Below are 12,255 nucleotides of genomic sequence, written 5' to 3'. Positions count from 1 at the left end.
GGTATGGGATGCCTGAAAGGATCTTATCAGACAATGCATTGAACTTGAACAACAGAACGATGGCAGAAGTTTTCAGTCAGTTCAAGATTAAGCATCATAATTCTTCTCCATATCGCCCAAAGATGAATGGGGCAGTAGAAGCTGCTAACAAAAACATCAAGAAGATAGTGGGGAAAATGACTAAACTTATAGAGATTGGCATGAGAAATTACCATTTGCACTCTTAGCCTACCTAACATCTGTTAGAACCTCTACTGAGGCTACTCCTTTCTCGTTGGTTTATGGGATGGAAGCAGTGTTACCCATTGAAGTAAAAATACCGTCTCTTCGAGTCTTGTCAGAGATAAAGTTGGATGAGGCTGAATGGATACAATCGCGATATGATCAGTTGAACTTGATTGAGGAAAAGAGGATAAGGTCCATTCATCATGGTCAGATGTATCAGAAGCGAATGATGCGAGCTTACGACAAGAGAGTACGACCAAGAGAATTCCACGAGGGGGATCTTGTGCTGAAAAAGATCCTTCCTATTCAGAAGAACTTTAGAGGAAAATGGATGCCAAATTGGGAAGGGCCGTATGTCATAAATAAGGCCTTCTCTGGGGGTGCATTGATTTTAATGGAAATGGATGGGAAAAGTTTACCCAATCCAGTGAATTTAGACTCAGTCAAAAAGTACTTTGTCTAAAGGAGAGAAGAATTTAGGGTGAAAACCCGCAAAGGGTGCTTTGTGACCAAAGGGGTTTTGAGTTGAAAACTCGAAAGGGCAGCTCAAATTTTGAAGAGCACACAGTAATCTTGCTATATCTGATTCAATGAAGAGTGAAGCGCGTTGCATATCGGGGCATCAACAAAGTACTTTGGATCTTTTAAACACATGTTGAACTCAAGAAAGTCTTCATGGAGCTGGCGTATAAATGCTCAAGTGGCGATATCTAGGGCATCTAACTTTTATCCTGTTTGCTATCTTTAGATTCTCTTTCTTTTCAAAGATAAGCTATCAGATTAATTCCCTTTGTATTTTTGACAAAATTCATTCAAATCTAATTATTCTCAAGATTAAATTCATCTTCCATTATCTTTAAAGTATGTTGAATTAAAATAATGATAGATGAACTAAATAATTTTTACAAATGAAGTTTTGCTCATTACTCTGTAAATTTCTAGATAATACAAGAAACTAAAACAGAACAATTGTTCAAAGAATTCACGTAAGTGAGGTTTGAAAGAACTCGAGGAAATTCTTTCTAGAGTCCAAAATGATGATTGGACAAATCAAATGATTTGATCCTAAGAGAGGATCATCTTACAGACATTTTGGTGGGTCATAGCATTTGAAGAATGGTACAAATCCACAGGTTGAGTAGGAATGATACTTCGAGATAAACTTCAACGAAAGAATGAGTAGTGATGTTGGGAATACTGGTCATATTCATAAACAGTTTTGCATTATAACAAGTTTAATTAGGGGCATTTGACTCATTTTGATCATAGCATCCTAATCATTAGGCATGAACTCATACGCATTATATAGGTTAAGTCCTTCAAGGGACATTGAAGATTGATGTGCCTTAATCCCCTAAGTAGTAGGGTAACAGGCTAAAGCATAGCAGATCTGATCTTCAGGTGTTTACGCTGAAGCAGATCCAAGATGATTTGGCATCTCTATATTGTCAGAGAGCAGATCAAAGATAGCAGATTTGGCGTCTCTGTATTGTCAGAGAGCAGATCGAAGATAATAGATTTGGCATCTCCATATTTGACGGAGAGCAGATCGAAGACATAACAGATCTAAACTTCAGATGTTTTCACATCGAAGTAGATCCAAGATGATTTGGCATCCTTGTATTTACAAGGAACAGATCGAAGACATAGCTGATTTGGTTTTCACGTGTTCACACTGAAGCAGATCCAAGATTTGGCGTCTCTGTATTGTCAGGGAGCAGGTCGAAAATAGTAGATTTGGTGTCTCTGTATTGTCAGAGAGGAAATCGAAGATAGTAGATATGGCGTCTCTGTATGGTCAGAGAGCAGATCGAAGATAGCAAATTTGGCGTCTCTGTATTCTCAGGAAGCAGATTAAAGATAGAAAATTTGGTGTCTCTGTGCTCGATGGAGAGCAGATCGAAAATATCAGCATGATAGTCTTAAAGACAAGGATCTGATAAGACCGGGCAAATTTGGCCTGTCTATAAGTCTTTGCTCGATTCCTATTACACAACAATGAGTAAAGAGGGGCAGTTGTAGTAGCCCAAATCTGCCCGGGCCTTAAAACCAAAAGCAAAAAATAAATAAACGAATGTTTATTTATTACAGTCCATTTACAATACCATAGCCCACTAACCCGTAGGCCCAAATACTTAGAACCCAATTAACCTAAACTACCCACTAACCCGTTTACACCCAACCCACAAACAAGTACGACCCAAATGGCACAATTTCTTAACAAAGGACGGAAGACCTAGGGTTTCTGGAACCCTAGACGCCGCAAACGGAAGGTTTCAGAAGCTAAGCGCTACAACCATCCCAAGCGTCACGCCTTTTCGCCTCACCCAGCAACTCTGACCCCGAATCGCACCGCAGTCAACGCCCAAATCAGTGCCAACATCATCGTCATCAGCACGATCATCGCTGGATTTTCCTCAATCACCTGCAAAAAAGAGAAAGAAACGACAGAGACGAAACAAATATGGCAAGGAAATAAAATAAAGATGTAAAAATATTGTAAACAGTGGCTATAAAGCCCGAGTGCTATCATTGTAATAAGGAGTTTTTTTATATACACAGATACAAACAGTTGATATATATAAAAACAAGAGAAACATTGGCAGATTATCAAAGAATACAGAGGTGAATATTTCATTTATTTTTTACAAAATATATGCTGGTAATATAAAAGGGGAAAAGAGGAGACGAACCGTTTCTAATCTGCGTTGAAACGGGAAGTTTTCCAGATTCCGACCGCCGCATGTGGCAGCGTTCGTGGTGGCACGTGGGCGCGTTGGTGCCTGAGAATGGAGGCTCGACAGAGCTCCGAGGTCGACCCAAAATCCTCTGAGGATTTCTTTCATTTTTTTAAAAAATCGGGTTTCAAAATGATTTTTAAGTTAAAAAATTGGCTTAAATAGCCTTATTAGAAAGACGTCATTTAGCTTAAAAAAATAAGCTCTAAAACGGCGTCGTTTCAAGGCTTAGATCCGCGTGTTTTTGTACATTAGGATAATTGCCCAATTGGTCCTTCCGCATTTTTAATCGGTACAATTTCATTTTTTTTTATTCTAATTCGGCCTAGATCTTTTATATTTGTTTCAATTTAATCCTAATAGTCATTAAAGACTATTCAAGGAACGACGTCGTTTTTGGGGATTAGGGTTAATTGTCCAGGGAGTCCCTCTGAATTTTACACGTATTTCAATTAGGTCCGGAATTTTCATTTATTTCATAATTAATCCTAAATTCTTTAATTAAATTCAATTTTAATCCTTTTTATATATTTAATTTATTTTAAATACCTTATATATTATTTATTTTTATTAGTTATATATTATTTTATTATCCATCATATTATTTTTATTATTTTGTTTTACTTATAAATTATATTTTATTATATATTTTATTATAAATATTATTTTTATTTTTTTAAATTAAGTATTATTATTATTTAATTGTGTAAATTTTATTTTTAAAAAGGATTATTATTAAATAATATTATATATTATCCTTATTTATATGATTGTATTTTTATTTATATTTTATTTCATATCATATTTTATTATATATTATTCCTTATAGTATCTTTCCTTTTATTATACATTACATTATATATATTTTATTATATTTTTATATTACTTATCATATTATTCATATTATTATATATTTTGTTTACAAATTATATTATACACTATATATTTTACCATATATTATACCTTACATTACTTTTATTTCATTATAAAATGTGCTACTTTATTACTCATTAATGATATAGGTTTTTAAAAATAAATATGTGTAATATTAATATTTAGTACATTATTTTGTCAATATATTAAGTTATTATACCCTATAATATGGTTTATATATATATTAATCATTTTAAAAAGGTTTTCCTTTATTATTTTCATATTGTTCTAATAATTTATGAATATCTTTATTTTTTTATTTTGTTATTGTTCAAGACGTTAAAATTTTTATATAATATTTGTTATTGTTTTTATATATTTGCATGAGAATTAATCATTTATGTTGATTTAAGGTACATTTGCATGAGATGTTGTTATATATATGTATTATACAATTTATATCATTGAATTCATTATGCTCTACGTTGCATTTTGCATGTAATGACAATGCATGTATATATTTGTTATCTATGACCATACATGAAATGATAATGTATATTGTAATCTATACCATTATTTATCATCCTTTATATTATATATACATAGAATGTTAAAGTAAGTATTATATAGGTTAATTTATATTGATTCTTAGTAATATATTAAACACATCATCATATCTCTTTTAATTCAAAAGGAATTTAAAAAATGAGGCAATGTTTTGATATTTAGGAATTCGGGAAGTAGTGCCCTAACATGCTGGGTTGCGATTTCCCGTTTGTCTAAATGCCTAAAAATATCCTTTTAAACGAGTTTCACAAATTACAAGATGATTTCGGTTGCGAAAGTTTAAAGATATCATGTCCTATCATGCTGGATGTGGTGTTTGTACTCTTTTAAAGCGAAAGAATCTTGATTTCTTTTTTTCAAATTATTATGGTTTTAGAAAAGAAATCTTATTTCTAAATTCTTTCAAACTTTTGATATTAAAGACAGAAAGTTATTCAATTTGGTACCAATTTTTTGGGTACCCTTCCTCGTACGTAATCGACTCCCGAACCCGTTTTCTAGATTTCGTAGACTAAAATAAATGATTTCAAACAAAAAATGTTTTGTAAAGTGATCCAATCACACTTTAAAAGGTTGGTGGCGGCTCCCGTCTTTTCAAAACTCTCGTTTTTTAAAAGGGGGGTTTCGATAGCTTAGCGACTCCACTAGGGACAATAAGAGAGTCAAGCCAAAAATTGATAAGTTTCTGTCTTAGTGCTAAAATTTGAAAGGATTTAAAGATAAAGATCCCTTTTCATGTGTTCGCTGCATATGGTTGTTATATTATTTGCACACATTGCATTTGCATGACCGTTGGTCACACCTTTAAGTGGGAGTAAGAAACTAAGCTTTTGTGAGGTTTTCACCTCCGTATGAGCTAGTGGATTGCTTCTAGATACTGTACCTATGCCTTCGTGAGATTTTCATCTCTGCATGGTCATAGCGAAATGTGTCCCCCTGAATTGAACTTGGTTTATATGAGCCTATAATGGGTGAGGATTGAGGAATCTGCTGGTTTAGGTACCCTCGCTTTAGAACTGAAACTCATATAGTGAACTTTAAGTGCTTACCCTGGGGATTATGGTGATAACTTTTAGTAAACTGCCCTTATAAGTTTTTGTTTGTTATACTTTTATACGATACTAATTTATTTTGTTTTGCTATCATTGCATGTCATTGCATTCAAAGGTATCGATTTACGGTTCGATTTCTGGGTTAGAAAGTTTTGTAATGGGGAACGAATATCTTGATAAAGTGGAGGACAATGCCTCTGTCTGTACCTGGTCAGAGAAAATCCAATTAAAGAAAGGACTTCACATGTATTAATTTGACGCAAAATGAGTTTTAGGGGTTGAGAGACATTTGGGCCCAATGGGATGACGAGGCTAAGCAGCTTCTCTATCAGAATTATGGAGACCTCCCTTATTTGCTAGACGTCAAAGTAGATAGGCACTTGTTTTGAGCTATGGTACAGTTCTGGAACCTTGCTTATAGTTGCTTTACATTTGGTGATGTAGATCTTGTACCTACTTTGGAGGAGTATACGATTTTACTACGTTGCCCGAGGATTCAGGGTCACAAGGCTTATGTTAGGCCTGCTAGTCTTCCAACTTTTGCAAAAAAGTTGGTGATGATTACTGGGATGAGTGAGCAGTGGGCTATAGCTCATGTACAGCAAAAGGGTGATAGTTAGTGCGTTCCATGAGTCGTTTTGAGGGATTTGATATCGACACATCTAGACGTAAAGAAAAGGGTCGACGTCCTAGCTTTAAGCATTTACGGCATGGTGATTTTCCCAAAGGCGTTGGGGCACATAGATGAGGCAGTTGCAGATTTTCCCAAATGCGTTGGGGCACACCACTACCAGCAATCCTAGCTGAGACATTTAGATCTTTGAGTGCATGTCGGAGGGCTGGGGAGGGCAGATTCATTGGATGTGCACAGTTGCTGTTGGTTTGGTTCCACAGTCATTTTTGGAAGGTTGATAAGGTTCCTTGCCGAGTATTCTTTGAGGGTTATTCTCCCTTAAAGGAAGCAGTAGACGTGCCTAGGAGAGATGACATTTCAGAGGAGAGGTGGATAGACATTCTTCAGAATCTTCGAGAGGAAGATGTTATGTGGAAGGCTCCTTGGTTGGTTCCTAGTGAAGTCTTTTACAGCTATGGCAGTTTTGATTGGATTCCTCTGCCAGGAATTTGGGGAGTTGTTGGATATGCACCATTGCTTGTTCTAAGGCAATATCGAGCGAGGCAGTTCATACCGGCTACACAGGGTTTAGCTCAGAGTGATTTCTCTTATAAAAGAGATTACTATAAGAAGAGGATGCGAGAGATTTCTGAGGCTTGAAAGAAGCCTTTCTATATGAAGATCTTGACCGAAGGCTCGACGTCAACCCTTGAGTATAAAGGATGGTTTAGTAGGAGAGTCAATGATAATGTCCCTAGGCCGATTTTGGGGGTGGCTCGATCATTAGAGGAGAGATTACGAGTGATTCCATCAGAGTTGGAGGTTATGAAGCAAGAGTTCGAGAGAAAGAATTCGGAGCTTGAAAAGAGGATTGAGAAGCTCGAAGAGAAAAAAATATGCTTGAGTCTTGACGTCAATGTTCAAAAAATGGAAGTCGAGAAGGTGAAAAAGGAAAAGAGAAAGATTGAGGAAGATCGAGATGATTTAAAGACGCACTACAAGAAGGCTCAGGTAACGTTGAAAAGGGTCGGATTAGGGAGATCTTTAGAGCAGTGGTAGCAAGAGATTCAGGAAGAAAGAGCCAAGGCCAAGTATTGGGAGAAGAAGTTCCAAGAGATGCAGTCGCGTAATCAGTTCCTAGAGAAGGAAAATCAAGGATTAAAAACTAAGGTGGATGAACTTGGATGATCTCTTCATCATCACCGAAGCCGTAACTCTGCGATCAAGTTAATGGCAAGCTTGAATAAGATTGAGGAAATGAAACACGATATTAGAAGGCTGGAAGTAGCACTACAGGACTGTGAGCTACGGATTGAGCAGTTCGAGGCAAGAAAAGAATAGTGGAAGGGAGAACTTCACCATCTTCAGGATCAAGTTGGAAATAGGGATTATCTCATAGGAGAAGCCTTAGTTCAGATTCGAGAGGTCGCTGAACACTTGTAGGATTTGGCGGTACAAGCTAGAATGCTGAGTATAATGTATGAGTCATCGTCAGACAGAGGACGAGAGTTAGCATTGTTATTAGATAGGGTTAAGACTCTAGGCCTACGTGCGAAAGCGTATTTGTAATCCGTTGATGAAAAGATTTTTGTTCCTTAAATAACGTTTTCTAAAATGAAAATTGAATCAGAATCAACATCTTTTTGCATTCATGCATAGGCATTTCATAGCATCTCATTGCATCATATGTATTCAAGTTCATAGAAAGACCCTAATTAGTTAAAATTATTAGGGAGAAAGAGAGTAAGAGAAAGAAAATCTGGAAGCAACACATCCCTACGGTACGTGCCACACATCCCTACGGTACGTGTGCTAAGTCAAAGAATATGGACCAAAGATTTGAACAGCTACAGAAGGACATGCAAGACCAATTGCAAGAGCAATTGGAAAATATGCAAAATGACATGAGGGAGCAAATGTTGGAGGCTCAAAAGAACATGATGGCTAAGATGGCTCAACTTCTGAGGGCCACTGATAAGGGAAAGGCTTCCATGACAATTACTGGTGAGGATGGTGAGGATCATCCTCCAAGTTTCACCCCACCCCATGTGCCTACACTAAGTGAGGCACTTCCTAGGAGGCCGTCTGTCTCTATAAGGCCTCAACAAAGGTCGGTTGATGCTGGGATCCCCATAAATTTCCCAACTGGTTCAGGATTTAATTTTGGTGATAATCCCGCAAATCCTATCATTCCTGACTTAGACATGGCTGAAATAGAGGATTTTAGAACTGAGGCTGCAAGACAGTTAGAAGAACGTGCAAATGGTTGGAGGAAAAGTTCAAGCTTTAAAGAATGCTGATGGGCATCATAGAGTTGATGCCAAAGATCTAAGCTTGGTCCCAGACTTGGTGCTTCCTCACAAATTCAAGATGCCAGAATTTGAGAAGTACAATGGGACTACTTGCCCAGAAGCCCACATTAAGATATTTTGTAGGAGGATGACTGGGTACGTGAATAATGATCAACTGTTGATCCACTGTTTCCAAGATAGTTTAATTAGAGCAGTAGCCAAGTGGTATAATCAACTGAGCCAGGACAGAATAAGTTCATGGAGGATCTTGCAGAGCCTTCATGCGGCGAAGACAATCATGTGGTGACATGACTTGGATAGGATCACGCTGCAAAACATGGAGAAAAAGCCTAATGAAAATTTTAGGCAATATGCACAGAGATGGAGAGAGGTTGCAATACAAGTTCAACCACCGTTGTTGGAAAAGGAGACTACCATGTTGTTCATCAACACTCTAAAGGCTCCATTCATCACTCACATGATTGGGAGCACCACTAAAAGCTTCGCGGATATAGTCATGGCAGGTGAAATGATCGAGAATACTATAAGGGATGGCAAAATTGAAGGGTAAGCAACCAAAAGATTGGCCCCAAGGAGAAAGGATAGTGAAGTGAATAACACAAGCACCTTCAATACAAAGGCAATCACAATTGGCCAACCTGAAACAGCTGCGGATGAGCAACAAAGTTCTGAAACGAAGGAATCGGGTACAAGGCAGAATTCTGAAAGGATGCAGTTCACACCTATCCCCATGACATATCGTAAGCTTTATCAAAGCTTATACGATGCACATGCTATTTCTTCTTTTCACTTGAAACCACTACAGCCCTCATATCCCAAATGGTATGACGCAAACGCCAGATGCGAATATCATGCTGGAATACCGGGGCTTTTGATCAAAAACTGTACCAGTTTTAAGAAGGCCGTAGAGAGGCTTATTAAGATGGGGGTAGTGAAGTTCAACAATACCCCTAACACTGAAAATTCATTGCCAAATCATAGCGATCAAGGAGTGAATGCCATTAGCGAAGCCAGTGAGAGAGGAATAAAGAAAGATGTTGCTGAGGTGAGGATGCCTATAAAGGTGATGATGCCTATGAAGGTGATTTGGGAGGAGATGGTGACGAGAGGTATGTTAACCTCTAAAATGAGAGAAGAGAAACAAGGAACTATGGTGAGTTCCATGAGAAAGAAGGTCATGAAGTTCAAGATTGTGAAAAATTCAAAGCCTTGGTGCAGGGCTTTATGGACAACAAAGAGCTACAAATTCTTGAAGGTAGCTCTTGCGAAAAACAAGTATGTGTGCTGGAGAATGAACAGAAAGGAACTAGCCGGCCAAGGATTATTATTTCCCTACTGAGGAATAATGAAGTAGGGTCACAAACGGTACCTAAGGTCATTATGCATAAGCCTACGCCTTTTCCTTATAAAGATAGCAAGAGGGTACCATGGAGTTATGAATGAAGTGTGACAGTGCCGGAGGAGGAGAATATAGCCAGTACGTCTAAAGATGTACAAGTTGAGGGTTCCCACACACAGAGTGGGAAGCGGTATGATACGGTGAGCGTCAGAGAGGAGCCCACAAAATCAAAGAATGTTAGTGCGGAGAAGGAGAAAGTGGTTGAATTACCTGTTAAGGATCCAGTAAAAGATGTGGAGGCTAAGGAATTTCTGAAGTTCCTTAACCATAGCGAGTATAGTATGGTTAAGCAGTTGCGTAGGCAGCCGGCTCGCATATCAGTATTGGTTCTACTTCTGAGTTCTGAGGTGCATCGGAATGCATTGCTAAGGGTGCTCAACGAAACCTATGTCACCCATGACATATCTGTTAACAAGATGGACCGGTTGGTGAATAACGTAAGTGCGGATAATTTCATCTACTTTAATGATGATGAAATCCCACCAGGGGGTAGGGGGCAGGGGGTCAACAAAGGCCTTGCACATCACCACTCGATGCAAGGGGTACACACTCCCAAGCGTGTTCGTCGATAATGGATCGGCTTTGAATGTTCTACTGTTGTCTACATTGAACATATTACCCATTGACGGTTCTCACATGAAGACATGTCAAAATGTGGTAAGAGCCTTCGATGGTACAGAAAGGAAGGTGATAGGAAGGATTGACATCCCTTTGGAAATTGGGCTGAGTATATACGAAGTAGACATCTTGGTGATGGATATCAAGCCCTCCTACAATGGCTTATTAGGGAGGCCATGGATACACTTAGCGGGAGCGGTGCCTTCATTATTGCACCAAAAATTAAAGTTAGTGACGAATAGACGGTTAGTAACCATCAATACAGAGGAGGACATTATAGCCACAGTCACTAGAAAGGCCCCTTATGTCGAGACAAACAAAGAGTTTATTGAGTGTTCCTTTCGCTCTTTAGAATTTGTGAATGCAACCTTCATTTCAGAAGGGAGTGAGCCACCGGTGCCAAAGATAGCAAGAGCCATGAGGATTGCTCTACAAATGATGGTGGGAAAGGGAGCCTTACCAGGAAGAGGGTTAGAAAAATACCTACAAGGAGGGACTCAAATCCCAGAACTGAAAGAGAAGAAAGATCGCTCTGGTCTAGGCTTTAAGCCAGACTATAAGAAAAGTAGGAAGGAAGTTGAGAAGCGCCAAGAGGGAAGAAGGACGCGCCTTAATGGAAAAGAAGTGGAGTGGGAGCCGATGACATTCCCTCCAATATCCCAAGCCTTTATATCAGGAGGGTTACTTATAGAAGAAAGTCATCAGATTAACGCCATACATGATGACGAATTGGACCAAGGAAACCTTTAGGGCATTCGCCCTTACGAATCGGGAAGCTCTCTAAACAATTCGACTGCGGAGGAACTTCCTGTAGTCTTTAGGAATTTTTCAGAGTAATTTTCAAAACATTCTTGTTACTCTAGGGCCTAGGAGTAATAGGATTACATTTGTGGGATGGGCTTACGATCATCTATTATTTTTTTAATAAAACATAACTTTTATCAACGAGTATTGTTTCATTTTTATCAACCAATATTTCGTTAAACTTTTGCAATTCTTATTCTTTCATTCATAGCACATAAATAGTCATTCTTAAATTCATTCTTTCTTTGTATATTCTTTATACTTCACAGGTCCCTAGATATCAATGACATGAGCACTAATAATACAAATCCTGATTTCTCTCGCAAGCAAGACATGTGTTTAGAGGAATCTCAGGATTTTGAAGATGTCCAGGATTGTGATGTGTCTCCGAATTTGTTGAGGATGGTAAAACAGGAGGAAAAACAAATTACGCCCCATGAGAAAGAGGCAATAGAGAATGTAGCCCTAGAGGAAGGGAAAGAGGTGAAAATCGGCACTCATATTGCTGAAGACACAAAGCAAGGACTGATTGAGTTGCTACGTGAGTTCAAGGATATCTTCGCATGGTCCTATCAAGATATGCCAGGGTTAAATACTGATATTGTGGTGCATCGTCTTCCAATAAGATAGGATTGTAAACCAATCTAATAGAAGTTGCAAAGAATGAGACCAGATATCATATTGAAGATAAAGGACGAAGTCAAGAAACAATTCGATGCAGGATTCTTACAAGAGGTGAAGTATTCTTAATGGGTAGCTAACATTGTACCAGTCCCTAAGAAGGATGCGAAGGTACGAATGTGCGTTGATTACAGAGATCTGAACAAAGCTAGCCCAAAAGATAATTTCCCTCTGCCACACATAGACACTTTGGTAGACAACACAGCGGGGTATTCGTTGTTCTCCTTCATGGATGGTTTCTCGGGGTACAACCGGATCAAGATGCATCCGAAAGACATGGATAAAACCACTTTCATAACATTGTGGGGCACCTTTTGTTACAAAGTAATGCCGTTTGGATTGAAGAATGCAGGGGTAACATACCAAAGGGCTA

The 12,255-nt window shown here is 38.2% G+C and overlaps 1 protein-coding gene across 1 annotated transcript; it reads left to right on the top strand.

Annotated features, from left to right (window-relative positions):
- The first annotated feature begins 9,110 nt into the window (after window positions 1-9,110).
- LOC128293822 (uncharacterized) lies at window positions 9,111-11,147 on the top strand. Its single transcript, XM_053029366.1, has 3 exons — window positions 9,111-9,655; window positions 9,826-10,216; window positions 10,266-11,147. Exons 1-3 carry the CDS (start codon window positions 9,111-9,113, stop codon window positions 11,145-11,147), a joined length of 1,818 nt encoding a protein of 605 aa, XP_052885326.1.
- The last annotated feature ends 1,108 nt before the right edge of the window (window positions 11,148-12,255 follow it).

Source organism: Gossypium arboreum, chromosome 6 (genome assembly GCF_025698485.1).
Source record: "Gossypium arboreum isolate Shixiya-1 chromosome 6, ASM2569848v2, whole genome shotgun sequence".
NCBI lineage: Eukaryota > Viridiplantae > Streptophyta > Magnoliopsida > Malvales > Malvaceae > Gossypium > Gossypium arboreum.
Note: the sequence above shows the minus strand (reverse complement) of the source record. Positions and strands in the feature narration are given on the sequence as shown.

Bases quoted from the DNA above. Each gene is read 5' to 3' on its own strand.
- LOC128293822 (XM_053029366.1), top strand. From the start codon at position 9,111: ATGACATATCGTAAGCTTTATCAAAGCTTATACGATGCACATGCTATT. The intron at 9,656-9,825 runs GTATGTGTGCTG...TTATGAATGAAG, and splicing joins GTAGCTCTTGCGAAAAACAA to TGTGACAGTGCCGGAGGAGG. The intron at 10,217-10,265 runs GTAAGTGCGGAT...AAATCCCACCAG, and splicing joins TGGACCGGTTGGTGAATAAC to GGGGTAGGGGGCAGGGGGTC.